At 34.3% G+C, this 13,462-nt stretch overlaps 1 protein-coding gene across 1 annotated transcript; it reads left to right on the top strand.

The window, feature by feature from the left end:
- The first annotated feature begins 391 nt into the window (after window positions 1-391).
- Window positions 392-7,542, top strand: LOC130968452 (26S proteasome non-ATPase regulatory subunit 2 homolog A). Its single transcript, XM_057893733.1, has 25 exons — window positions 392-687; window positions 808-908; window positions 1,025-1,145; window positions 1,237-1,296; window positions 1,399-1,466; window positions 1,631-1,673; window positions 2,203-2,268; window positions 2,373-2,411; window positions 2,493-2,575; window positions 3,253-3,367; window positions 3,564-3,638; window positions 3,864-4,022; window positions 4,392-4,499; window positions 4,612-4,716; window positions 4,796-4,936; window positions 5,016-5,120; window positions 5,237-5,458; window positions 5,626-5,739; window positions 5,841-6,056; window positions 6,220-6,279; window positions 6,361-6,474; window positions 6,556-6,641; window positions 6,759-6,867; window positions 6,954-7,132; window positions 7,205-7,542. The coding sequence occupies exons 1-25, from the start codon at window positions 580-582 to the stop codon at window positions 7,275-7,277; spliced, it is 2,670 nt and encodes an 889-aa protein (XP_057749716.1). The 5' UTR covers window positions 392-579; the 3' UTR covers window positions 7,278-7,542.
- The last annotated feature ends 5,920 nt before the right edge of the window (window positions 7,543-13,462 follow it).

The following is a 13,462-nucleotide window of genomic DNA, read 5'->3' as shown; positions in this document are numbered from 1 at the left end:
ACACTTTCATTAATTAGATTTTTTATTGGAGTTACGAATTTTAAAATATCAAACGCCGAAGGTTTATGTTTCCATGGAAATCTCTCTCACTCGCGGCTTCCTCTTTTTTTTTTTTCTTTCTTTTTCAAGTGTAATTCGGTGATGAAGGAAGGGAAATAAAGATGAGTAAAGGCTGATAGTGAAATTTGAGGATTTGTGATGTTAAGGACTTTCTATTTCTTTTATCTTTTCTGATTCCTTTTGGGTCTTACTGATGACGAAGTCCAGGTTCTTGATGGGCCATGAAATGGGCCTTGATGTTCTAAAATAACGGGCCAATGGACCACAAAAGAAATCCTCCTGAACAAGAAAACCATAATGCTTCTGCTATATGCTTTCACTCTTCACTCCAAAGTTCCATAGCTTCAGAAGATCGACTTGTCTTGTGCCGTGTGCACTTTCTTTTGTTCTTTCTTTTTCTATCAACAGCACTTCCAAAATTTTCCTTCCCACTTTTTTCGTCGCAGCATAATCCTTCTATTCTCTTCTCAGTAACTCCCAGTTAGGTTTTTTTTTTTCAATTTATCAGCTCCTCCTCCAATGGCGCCCGATCCTAATCGCACCGCCGCAGGAGGTGGCAGTGGCAGCGGCACCAGCACCGCCAACGACGAGGTCGTGAACAAGAAGAAAGTCGAGAACGAAGATCTGGTGAGTCTAAAACCCTGGCCTCTAGTTTTAGTTTATGTTGTTACTCGAATTCTAGGGTTCAGGATTTTCTATTTAACTTATGGAGAGAAAAATTTCATTTTTCTGGGGAAATTCGTGCAGTCCGATGAGGATTTGGCGTTGAAGCAGCAGCTAGAGTTGTACGTGGAGAGGGTTCAGGATTCCGACCCAGCTTTGCAAAAGGTTGCTCTTGAGAGCATGAGGTAAACCTAGTTTGTACTTGAGAATTCAGTGATGAGAGTTAACTCTATGATTTGAATGATTAACTTAGCATTTTGTTGAAAGCGGATTGAATCTGGAACGTTTGGTTGTGTTACAGACAAGAAATTCGTACTTCAACAAGCTCCATGACTTCGGTTCCCAAGCCGTTGAAGTTTCTTCGTCCACATTATGGAACCTTGAAGGCCTATTATGAGACAATGGCAGAGTCTGATTTGAAGGTAAGGTTATTTATGTGGTTTTGGTGCTGGCTTTATGAGACAATGATGGTAGTATTTTGGTGATTAACTGAATTGTCTTTTGCCAATGCAGAAGTACTTAGCTGACATATTATCAGTTCTGGCCCTTACTATGTCTGCTGAAGGGGAGAGAGTAAGTATTAATTGATATTTAAAAATAAATTGAAATCATATGGTTACTTTGGTGAAATGAACTTTCCATATTTGACTACTGTGTGGTTTATAACTCTATCAGGAAAGCCTCAAGTACAGGTTACTGGGTTCAGAAGGTGATATTGGTTCTTGGGGCCACGAGTATGTTAGGTGAGAATTTCTTTTCTTGTTCAGGTCTGTTTTTTCATTTTTGGAAGATGGATTGCTGTTTTGTAAGCAAACAACTTAAAGGATTTGAAACTAAAATTCTGGTCGATGAAGTCTGAATGAAATGGAGTATCATACTTCTGCTGATTGATAGTATCTTTTGTTAGGAATCTGGCTGGAGAGATCGCCCAAGAGTATGCAAAACGACAGGTTGGGTTTCTAGCTTTCTCAGATGATTACTATTTATAGCTTTAGGTTAAATGTGGTTTAGTATGCATGTATCACCACATTCATTGATATCAATACTATATCATCAGACATAGTATAACCCCCCCAAAAAAAGAAAAAAGCAGAAGAAAAGTAGGACTTAATTGCATTAAACTTATTTTGCAACACCGTACAGTGTGCATCATTTGGTGTCCCATTATTTTAGCTTCAGGTACATTCGCAGTCCTTGTGCTAGGGTGTAGTTAGTGTTTAGTTAGGAATTCAATGTGGGAATACCTACGTGCCCACCCATTCACCAGTCCTGTTAGCTCTACTTATAGATCTTAATAACCACAAGTTTAATATGTAATTGTAGTGATAAGTGTCTAATATAATATTGTCTCTTAAATATCAGGTCTTTGGCTAAGGATTTGATTTGAGTTGTGCTTTACTATGTAGTGTAGTTTACCCATACCAGATTGTCAAGTTCCTTTACAATCTAAGATTTCATGCTCTAATTCTCTCTTCACAGAGTGAAGAGGCTCCTATAGATGATCTCATGGAACTCGTACAACAAATAGTTGCTTTTCACATGAAGGTATGACATATGCCCATTGTCTTTGCTTTTGAAAAATGATCAGGGCACTACAAAATGTTAGAGTATATTTTTCAACAATTTGACTAATTTCAATTGTGCTGCAGCATAATGCAGAACCTGAGGCTGTTGATCTTTTGATGGAGGTAATATGCTAGATCGCATTTTATGATGTGTCTTAGCTACCATATATTGTGAGTTACATCTGTTACTTTTTTAATATATAGGTGGAAGACCTGGATATGTTGGTTGATCATGTTGACAAGACGAGTTTTAAGAGGACCTGCTTATATCTCACCAGTTCAGCTAAGTAAGTGAAAATGAGGATTCTTTTATTTATTGTCTAAGAGAATTCAATTAAATTCAGGACAGATACAAAGAAAGGTTGAAAAACAGAAGTTTATCATTAGTTAATTGTGCACGAACTTCGTATCTCCTGTTTTTAATGAATTTATTGGTTGTCTGGCAATCTGTTACTCTTTTTGTTGGTTTCCTACATGTTTGGTATCTCTAGTATTTATTTCTGAACCATTATGTTATTTAACAATAAGAGTTATCCTTATACTGCTGTGAATTGAAGTGATGTAATGTTCTGATTTGAACTGTGGTTAGCTTGTACTGTTGTTGGGGTTGTGGAAGACAATGGTGTGGTATGGGTGTTATTTGTTTACTTGTGATGATAGATTGAATTGTTATGTTATACTGTCATAATTATGGATTTAATTTGTTGATTTGATTTTGGAAATTTTAAGAATGGTATTTTACAATGTACTGGTGTTTCAGAAGGAGTTTGACTTTCGCTGTGAGGGAACAGTTTGAAGGGATGATCATGAGATAGTTATTGTGGTCATAATTATTATCATTTTACATCGATATTTATATGCGATTTTTCTTGGATCAACTGTTCTTTAGGGGTATTCGACTTTGGACACTGTCATAGATGCATTAACAATATTATTATTTACTTATTATATTTTACTTCTTCAGATACCTTCCCGGACCAGATGACATGCTAGTGTTGGACATTGCATATATGACCTATCAAAAATTTGAGGAATATCCAAATGCACTCCAAATTGCATTGTTCTTGGATAACCTGCAGGTGTGACACTGGATTTCTGGGTCTCAATTATTTTCTGATTGTGATTTATGAACATTTTTTTCTCGTGTTTTTTTGTATAGAGAATTCATAAGATCATCTGCTAAATTTGTACTTGTATTCCCAATACTTGTGAAGAAATAATTTATGTGTTGCTTAAATTATTATTGCTGTTTATAACTAACACTATTTTTGACAGTATGTGAGACAGGTGTTTACCTCTTGCAAGGATCCGCAGCGAAGGAAGCAATTCTGTTACATACTTGCACGTCATGTAAGTCCTGGAATTTTTGCTTAGCAGAAATGATGGTAATATACCCATGTCAAGAGCTAACCTGGATCAGTAAATAGTAATCATTTGAGAGTTTGTGGATACTGCTTGATGTTGACAAATAAGCTAGAGGCAGACAGAGACAAATATTTCACATTTTGTTTGAGATTTTTCATTTAGCTGGTTTTTCTTTTTTGTTAACTATCTCTTGTGTTTGTTTACTTGTAGGGAATTACTTTTGAGCTTGATGATGAGTTAGTTCCGGAGGAGGATGAGAAAGAAATATTGCAGGAGATAATAAACAATACTAAGTTAAGTGAGGGATATCTGACTCTTGCTCGTGATATTGAAGTCATGGAGCCGAAGTCCCCTGAGGATATATACAAGGTGTGGCTTACTTGATCATTGCTGGCACCTTATTCTTAACTAATGCTGTATCTAGTTACTTCCAATGCCTTTAGATGTTGGGATAAGACTTGATTTTATAAAACTGAATTTTATTGCAGGTTTAGTATTAGATATTTAGATATGATACAGGATTTGGTGCCTTACAGCACGATAGCCTGGATTAACAGAGAATTTTTATACACATGCATACTGCTGCAAGCTGCTGAAGCTTTCTAGAGTTTCTTTTATTAAAAGAATTTGTCTTCTGAGTTTTGATGTGTTCATGGCCGATATATATTAGAAGCGTTTTCTTTTTAATTTTTTAATTTGCTCGGAATCTAATGTTCAAAATTGTTTGGTCTTTTGTAGGCACACTTGCTTGATGGCCGGGCTAGTGCTGGTGCAAGTGTCGATTCAGCTAGACAGAACCTTGCTGCTACTTTTGTAAATGCATTTGTAAATGCTGGTTTTGGTCAGGTACAATGTACCTTATAATTCAGGATTTTGTATCTTCGTATTTATTGTGTTTTTACATTATTGATGTTTTCTATTTTCCCAACTTCTCCCTTTCTTTCTGTCATTATTACAGGATAAGCTAATGACTGTCCCATCTGACTCTTCAAGTAGTGGTTCTTCTGGAAATTGGCTTTTTAAAAATAAGGAACATGGGAAGACTAGTGCCGCAGCTAGTTTGGTATAAATTTATACCTTCATTTTCATTATTGATAAATGAGGAATGCCACTTCCATTATTTCTAACTTGTATTATTACAGGGTATGATTTTACTCTGGGATGTTGACTCTGGACTTGCACAAATTGACAAGTACTTCCATAGCAATGATAACCACGTCATTGCTGGTGCATTATTGGGAGTTGGAATTGTCAATTGCGGTATCAAGAATGACTGTGATCCTGTGGGTTCAAGTTCTTCTTCTTGCTTCCATATGTTGCATATTTTTGTTTCCATGTTGATTCTTATTTTACTACTTTCAGGCTATGGCACTTCTAGGTGACTACACAGATAAAGAAGACTCATCAATTAGAATTGGTGCAATTATGGGATTAGGAATTGCTTATGCAGGATCCCAGAATGAGCAGGTCAGCTGTTTCTCTTAATTTTTTTCTTGGAATTTTGTTTTAGTAAAGCTGAGAGAGGTATGCCTGTTTTTATTTTCAAATTCAAAAAGTTTTGATTTATGCTTTGCATTTTTCAGTTACGTTGCAAATTGGCACCTATATTGAATGATGCTAAAGCTTCACTTGATGTGATTGCTTTCACTGCTATTTCATTGGGCTTGATCTATGTGGGTTCTTGCAATGAGGAAGTCGCTCAAGCAATTATATTTGCACTGATGGATAGGAGCGAGTCTGAGTTAGGAGAGCCTCTTACAAGACTTTTACCTCTTGGCCTTGGTCTTCTATATCTTGGAAAGCAGGTAGTTATTGTGTGTCTAGTTATCTTTTGTTTATATGCCTTTTGGTTCTTCAATTGTTCTGCTTTTTTACTTATTTAATATTATATAGTTAGGAGTTCTATTATGAAATGCGGTCATGGTCACCAATGATTGTGGTTCTTTGCTTCAAATTGTGTTTTGTGACACAGGAAAGTGTGGAGGCGACTGCTGAAGTGTCGAAGACTTTTAATGAAAAAATTAGAAAGTATTGTGACATGACACTCCTATCATGTGCCTACGCTGGAACTGGGAATGTTCTCAAGGTACAGTGCTCACGATAATTCAATCACAGATTTTCTAGAAATAAATCTATGCTGCAGCTTTGTGTATTCACAATTTTCTTACACTTCTTCCTACCATGTAGGTTCAAAATCTCTTGGGTCATTGTTCACAACATCTTGATAAAGGTGAAACGCATCAGGGTCCTGCGGTGCTTGGAATAGCTATGGTAGCAATGGCTGAAGAATTAGGACTAGAAATGGCTATTCGATCATTAGAGCATCTTCTACAGTATGGGGAGCAAAATATCCGCCGAGCTGTTCCTCTGGCACTTGGTCTACTGTGTATATCGAATCCAAAGGTAAAAATGGGGCTTGCTTCCCATGGCTGCAGACTTGTAGTCTTTATAGATGCATTCTCTTCTCAGAAAAGATTATCGAATTGAATGTCTGTAATTATAATTATTGGGCCAAGATGTCGCATCTGATTTTCTCTTTAGATGACCCTTTACTGGATTGTGCCAGGTCAATGTTATGGATACCTTAAGCAGACTTAGCCATGATACTGATCTAGAAGTGGCAATGGTAAAGATATTAGAACCTAGTTCTCAGTATGTTCTATATAACTCACTATTTGTAGCTAAAACTATATTTACTATGTTACAGGCGGCAGTTATCTCCTTGGGTCTGATTGGTGCTGGAACAAACAATGCCCGAATTGCTGGCATGCTTCGCAATCTTTCAAGCTATTACTACAAGGATACCAGCCTTCTATTTTGTGTATGCTTCATCCAAGTTACCTTATTTTTTTCAATTCTCAATGTTGTTTTGGTCATTAAATTTCATTCACTACATCTTCAGGTGCGGATTGCACAAGGTCTTGTGCATCTGGGAAAGGGCTTATTGACACTTAATCCATATCATTCTGACCGTTTCTTATTATCACCGTGAGTAAAACCTTTTCTGCTAATCAGATTTTAATCATCAATTAATTTTGATGCCGGTGGCTATCTTCTCCCCTGATTTATGTTTTTAATCAAAGTTGTTCTATTCGATTTTTACAGGACAGCACTTGCTGGACTAATTACCATGTTGCATGCATGCCTTGATATGAAAGCTATTGTGCTTGGAAAATATCACTATGTTCTCTACTTCCTTGTTTTGGCAATGCAGGTTTGTTTCATTATCTGAACTCTTTGTTATCTAATCTTCCTGCTTTTTTATGCCCTATCTGAGTTGCTTTGTTTCTCTTGCAACAGCCGAGGATGTTGTTGACAGTGGACGAGGACTTGAGGCCTCTGTCAGTCCCTGTTAGGGTCGGTCAAGCAGTAGATGTGGTCGGACAAGCAGGTCGCCCAAAAACGATCACTGGTTTCCAGACTCACTCCACGCCTGTTCTTCTGGCTGCTGGGGATAGGGCAGAATTAGCAACAGAAAAGTAATATATGACTGCCTTGTATGTTTAAGACTAGGCTCTTGTTGTCTTCTAACACTAACACTTTTTTTGCAGATATCTTCCCTTGTCGCCTATTCTCGAAGGTTTTGTTATATTGAAGGAGAATCCAGATTATAGGGAAGAATGAGGGTCACACTGATACCTTTTTGTTTGCTTTATTTATCTAGTCTCTGAACAGTATTTATAGTTGACGTACGGATTTAACATTTTCTCAAAATGTAGAAGAAATTATTTGGTCATATTCCTTTGTTTGGATGAAAGGATGGAAACTACTGTTCAGGTAATCTCAGTTTGTATTGTTAGCTTTGTCAGTTCATTTGTCAATTTATAATTATATTCTTACACGATTACTTGATCAAGAATAATCAGATATGAATATTCCCCTCCATTAATTCCGAAGACAAAACGTATTATCAAAGTGTGAAACAATTTCCATCCTAGTGTTCGATTTGGGTTACTCAGTTTTGGGAGTTATGATGCCTAATTGGGGGCTCGGTTAATCATGGCATTATGGTTTTCCTTTTTTTATTTTTGAGTAATTGCCCATAATAATTACCCAAATTAATCTCTTTTAAAAGTGGACACTTTAGTTTTCAAAAGGATTTTAATACACAATTCTATTTCTAATGTTTATTACACAATTCTATTTCTAATATTTATTTTTGTTAGTCGATATAGTTGTGGGTTAATTTTAATTTTTTCCATATGATAACGTCAAATACTGAACTGGAACGTTAACTTGTACGAATGGCTATTAAGTGTTGATAGCAAAAAAAAGAGTTAAATTTTAAATTAGTTCTTGAATTTGTACTCGAGTATCAAAATGATTTCTGAAGTTAATAATTATTCAAATTGTCTCTGAAATTATTTTTTGAAACTCAGTAATTTTTAAAATAATATCCGTCAATCTTTGTCATTAGAGAGGATTGAAACAATGTTATTTTGTACTTAAAAAAATTATTTTGAGTCCTCTTTTCCAATCCTACTCTCTTACACTCAACATTACTCTCTCACTCACAATGGTAGAGGCAAAATTTTTCCTCACTACTACGAGATCGAGATGCTCCGGCAACCTTTCCCACTCCACTGTCTCCACCGTCATCGCTCTCAAGCGCGCCCACTCGCTAGCGACTGCAAGGCCCACCAATAGCTCCACAATAATAGCAGATTTCCGTTCCTCTCTACTCGTAGCTGTTTGTGCTCTTCTCTTGCCTCCTCTCTGTGTCCTTCTCCATCCTTTTTTTTGTAGCCAAGGTGAGTTTTTTCTTTTAATTTTTTTCAGTTATTTAATCATTATTGTTTAATGTTTTGAGTGATTGTTGCTGCTGCTAATTCTGTTTTAATATAGTTGTAATGGTTGGTTTTGTTTTTTATTCTGTAACTATTGCTATTTTTTTGTAATTGTTGCTATTTAGGTTGATTGGTGCTTGTTATCTAGATTAATTAATCTTTTTTGATTGTTGCTAAATTTTTTTATAATCTTTTGTGATTGTTGGTTTTCTTAACTTTGTAATTTTTGCTGGTTATGATGATGTTGTTGTTGTTGCTACTATAAAGTTGAAGAAGAAGAAGAACGGTATGAAGAAGAGAATTGGTGAAGATAATTGAGGATTATGTTTTTTAAACGACGACGTGTTGGGGATTAATTTTTTTGTATAAATACAAAACGACATTGTTTCAGTCCAATTTAATTCTCCAATGGCAATGAAGGATGAAAATTATTTTGGGGATACTATGAGTCTTGGAGGAGAATTTCAAAGATGAATTTAAATAATTATTAACTTTAGGGATCACTTTGAGGTTTGAGTATAAATTCAAGCATTACTTTGAGATTTAATTCCAAACAAAAAAAAGAGAAGGACCTGCCCCCTAAATAAATTGGGACCGGGCAGAGATTAAGGTATATATTGATTAAATTGAGTTTGAATTGATACATTTGGTTAAATTATATTAGATTTTACTATAATTGAATTGATATATTTGGTTGAATTATATTAAATTTTATTATAGTTGTGTTATATTTATAAGGATTTAATACTTATTCGGTATTCGAAAGATTCGGTCATTGACCAAAAACTCTTTAAAATATGTTATCGATGAAACAATCCTCGAATAATTTTAAAATACCACGAAAAGAACCAATAATTTTTGTAAGTAACAAAAAAAATTTTCATATTTAGCTGTTCTAAATTTTTGTGACAATATTTAAATATTTAAAAATGTCACAATAATTTTTTAAAAAAAATTCACTTCATAAAAAATTTAATAAATTTTAAAGATGAAAATATTTTTTTTTAATAATGATAGCAAAAATTTGTATCAAAATTTAATCTCAAAAAATATTTTTAGATATATATTTAATATCTAATTTTTTTATCGTATTTTTAAATATTTTAGGATTTATTTATGTGAGAGCCTTTTAGAATTTATTTTTTATTTTTTGTCAACAATGCGAACCTTTAGGATTTGGATTTTTTAAATTTTGAATTTTACTTTAAAAGATAAAGTGTAATTTCTCACAATTTATTTCATAAGATTAAGAAAAAATATGAAAAAAATTATTTAAGGGTGAGAAATCACATGCGAATTCTTTTTCATGTGAGAGATAGGAGAGTGTATCTCTGAATGGTGTGACAAGAGAGGTGCTTTACCTTGCTATGGTTAAGACAATTCGGTCCCTCCGATTTGTTTTATTTTTCAAACAAACAATCACAAATCTCCGATTTGTGTTTTCGAAAATAAAAAAAATTTTAATGTTAAAATCGGACCGTCCGATTTTTATTTTTAAAAATAAAAAAATAAAAAATACAAATCGGACCCTTCGATTTGCAGTTTATTTTTTTTTCAAAGAAATCAGACCCTCCGATTTAAACAAATACCAATAAAAAAAACACCGTATAAAAAAAACCTAATTTTTCAATAACGTATTACACATATATTTAATCAATATTAAAAAAAATTACCGAAATCACAAGGCATTGCAGCCCTGGTAGAAACTCGTTGCCAATGCCTAGTCTCCATAGCTAGTGGCTGGATAAATCCCTATAGCTAGTGGCTATATCAATCCCTATGGTCATGACAGATTAGTCCCTGTAGCTAGCCCCTCTCTCTCTCCCTCCCTCCCTCTCTATCTCTATCTCTATCTCTGAGTGGGTGAAGTTTAACTACATATGATAGTCGTCGGCTAAACAGATTCAGCAATCGCAAACTACGTCTTCTGAAATGTTAGTTAAGTTATCTGCTTCTAAAACCAATTGGATCGAAGAACAGAGTGTAATCACATCACATGGAGTTTCATCAATTCAGGTTTTGCAAGAGACATAAAAACAACTAATTTACCATTCCACCAGCCTGCATCCTCCTGTTCCTCTCTCTTTAGCGGCGTAGTTGCCAAAGTCGTTCTCTTCTGCGCTCTGCGCTGCTTTCATGGCAATCTCGTTTCAATTTGTTACCTTTGGTTGCGAAACAAGATGAAGGAGCAAGAAGTAGAGATCGAAGATTGGAAACTGGAGCACTGGCACCACAAATTCTCTTACGATGAACTCAGCCACACAACAGTAGAATACCTTCTAGGCTCTGGCAGGTTCAGAATAGTATACAAATGAACGTTTCAGAACAAAATAGACGTGGTCATTATGGCTAGGTTTGGTAAATTTTTTTGGAAAGATATTTGTACTTTTTAAAAATATAAGTTTCTCATTTTGTGTTTAGTAAATAAAAAAAACATGTTTTTGTGTTTGACTTTAAAAGATTGCAATACTTTTGAAAACAATTAAGGTAAATCTTTTTAAAATTGGTTTGTACTTTTTAAATTTTAACAGTCAAATATAACTTTATATATTAACTAATTTTTAAATTTAACGTTTAAATTTATGTCTTTTATAGTATTTTTAAATTTTAAACCTTATTTTACCAAACGAAATTATTGTTGGTTGTGTTTATTAAAAGTCATTTTTAATTTGATTTACAAAACATAAATGCTATATTTTTTAAACAATTATCTTTTAAAAGTTTTACCAAACTAAGTTGAAATGTTTCAACCACGACTCAAAGCAAAGCGTGAGAAAATTCATGGTAAAAAATTATCTTTTAAAAGTTTTACCAAACTAAGTTGAAGTGTTTCAACCACGACTCAAAGCAAGGCGTGAGGAAATTCATGGTGGAGATTTCAAGCTTGGGAGGCTCTGATGCGAGGAATATTGATGATAAAGAATTTTCACAAAAATATCTCATTGTAAGTATAGTTCTAAACCAACAACGAATCCTCAAATCAAATTTAATTTTGGTTGTCACAAGTTCAACCCCAATAAAATAACCGAGAGTATTAATCTCGGGTCGTTCTCCTTAGAAATTGCAATGAAGTACTCAATTATTAGCTATAGATTGTATCTTTTGGGGTTTTTGATATAAGAGACAAGAAACATAAATGACAAGAAAGTAAAGGAACTCAAATGGTAAAAAGCTCTTGGCAAGAGTTGATGGTTAAGGATCTCTATTCTTATCACTAACCACAATATGATAATTGCAAGGATCAATCTTATTAAGTCATCCTCTAACGAGTGAAGGAAAGTCAAATGAGCCTTATCAATCCCACTCCATAAGTCCTAGTCACTCACTAATTGACTTAGTGAAAGCTAGTGTCAATGGACATCAATTATCAATCACTTGGACATTAGTAACTCAAGGTCACCTAAGTTACCATCCCAAGTCAAGAATAGAAAAATCTACTCTAACATCCTTCCAAGCATTTTATCAAATACTTAAAAGGCATAAAAGGAAAGCACAATAAAATGACAAGAAATATAAAATCTAACACTACCAAATGCAAGGAAATAACAATAAGAAAGTAATTAAACAATAAGAACATCAAACATAAATTGCATTGATTGAAATCAAAGGGAACAAAAGTGCATCAACGTAAAAGAAGCAAAATAGAAGAAATTAACAAGAAGAACTAAGAGAGTAAAGATGTAGCAACAAGGAATTGAAAGGAAAAGTAAATGGAAACAACAATTAAAACTAGATCTAAGAAAATCCTAATCTAAACTTAACCTAATTCTAGAGAGAAGATATAGCTTCTCTCTCTCTAGAATTCTAACCTAAAACATGATGAAAACTCCAAACTAACACTACTTGATTCATCCCCCTTCAATCCTTGGGTTCAATAGCATCAGAAATGGGTTGGATTGTGCCCAAAATGCTTCAGAAATTGCTGGCCACGAGTTGCCTTTAGTGAGTCACGCTGATCATGCGATGCATGCGCGTAGAACGACGTGTACGCATCCCTAAACGCTAAGCAACTATCAAAAATTTTATATCATTTTGAATTCCCGGATGTTAGCTTTCCAACGCAACTGGAACCGCCTCATTTGGACCTCTCTAACTCAAGTTATGGTCGATTAAGTACGAAGAGGTCAGGATTGACAACTTAGCAGTTCCTTCATTTCTTCATGAGTTCTCCATTTTTATATATATATTTTTCTTCATTCCCTCAATCTAATCTTTGCCTTCTAAGCATGAAATCACTTAAAAAATATATCAAGGCATCGAATGGAATCAAGGTGAATTAAATTTAGCTATTTTAAGACCTAAAAAAAATATGTTTTCACTCTTAGGCACAATTTAAGGAGAATTTACAAAACTATGCTATTTTTGTGAATAAATGTGAAAAAAGTTGATAAAATTCTCTAAATTCAACACAAGATAAACCACCAAATTGGGGTTTATCAGGCTCCAACAAAAGAACTTGGTTCAAAACTACAAAGGAGAGAGATTTATAACACAACGTTTTGTGAGACCTAAACAAAACGATGTCGTTTTTGCAATGCTTATAGGGATTGATCTGTCCATTGGCTACAAGGGCTAATTTGTCCAACTCATTATACATTTTGCAAGTTAACGTTCTAAATCAGTATTTGACATTATTGACTTACAAAAAAATTGACCAAAAACTATATTGACTAAAAAAGATAAATATTTTTAAGAATGTTGTTCATACAGCTTGAAATAAAGGAGCTCCAGATGCGGTCAATTGTTTGTTGGAGGTTCCTAAAGATACGACTAGCTTCAATAAAAATATTTTTGCCAACATTTTTGTTAAGAAAAGGGAGTTAGAGAGGCTTTTGAATGATGTTTAGATTATTCTGGAGAGTCAAGAGGATCAACAGTTTAGGATCAAAGAGCAAATTTTGCATCAGAAACTGAATTCTGTCCTTCTTCAATAAGAACTGTTGTGGTACCAAAAATTTAGAGAACAGTGGGTGAGATGTGGAGACAGAAATAAACAATATTTTCATTTGCAAACGGTCATCA

Source organism: Arachis stenosperma, chromosome 3 (genome assembly GCF_014773155.1).
Source record: "Arachis stenosperma cultivar V10309 chromosome 3, arast.V10309.gnm1.PFL2, whole genome shotgun sequence".
In the NCBI taxonomy this organism is placed as follows: Eukaryota; Viridiplantae; Streptophyta; class Magnoliopsida; order Fabales; family Fabaceae; genus Arachis; species Arachis stenosperma.
This window is presented reverse-complemented; position numbering and strand designations above follow the sequence as displayed.

What these genes read in the sequence shown, in the direction of transcription:
- LOC130968452 (XM_057893733.1), top strand. Translation starts at nt 580, where the DNA reads ATGGCGCCCGATCCTAATCGCACCGCCGCAGGAGGTGGCAGTGGCAGC. An exon ending in TGGCAGAGTCTGATTTGAAG is followed by an intron (nt 1,146 to 1,236) that starts GTAAGGTTATTT and finishes TTGCCAATGCAG; the next exon opens with AAGTACTTAGCTGACATATT. An exon ending in TGTTCTTGGATAACCTGCAG is followed by an intron (nt 3,368 to 3,563) that starts GTGTGACACTGG and finishes TATTTTTGACAG; the next exon opens with TATGTGAGACAGGTGTTTAC.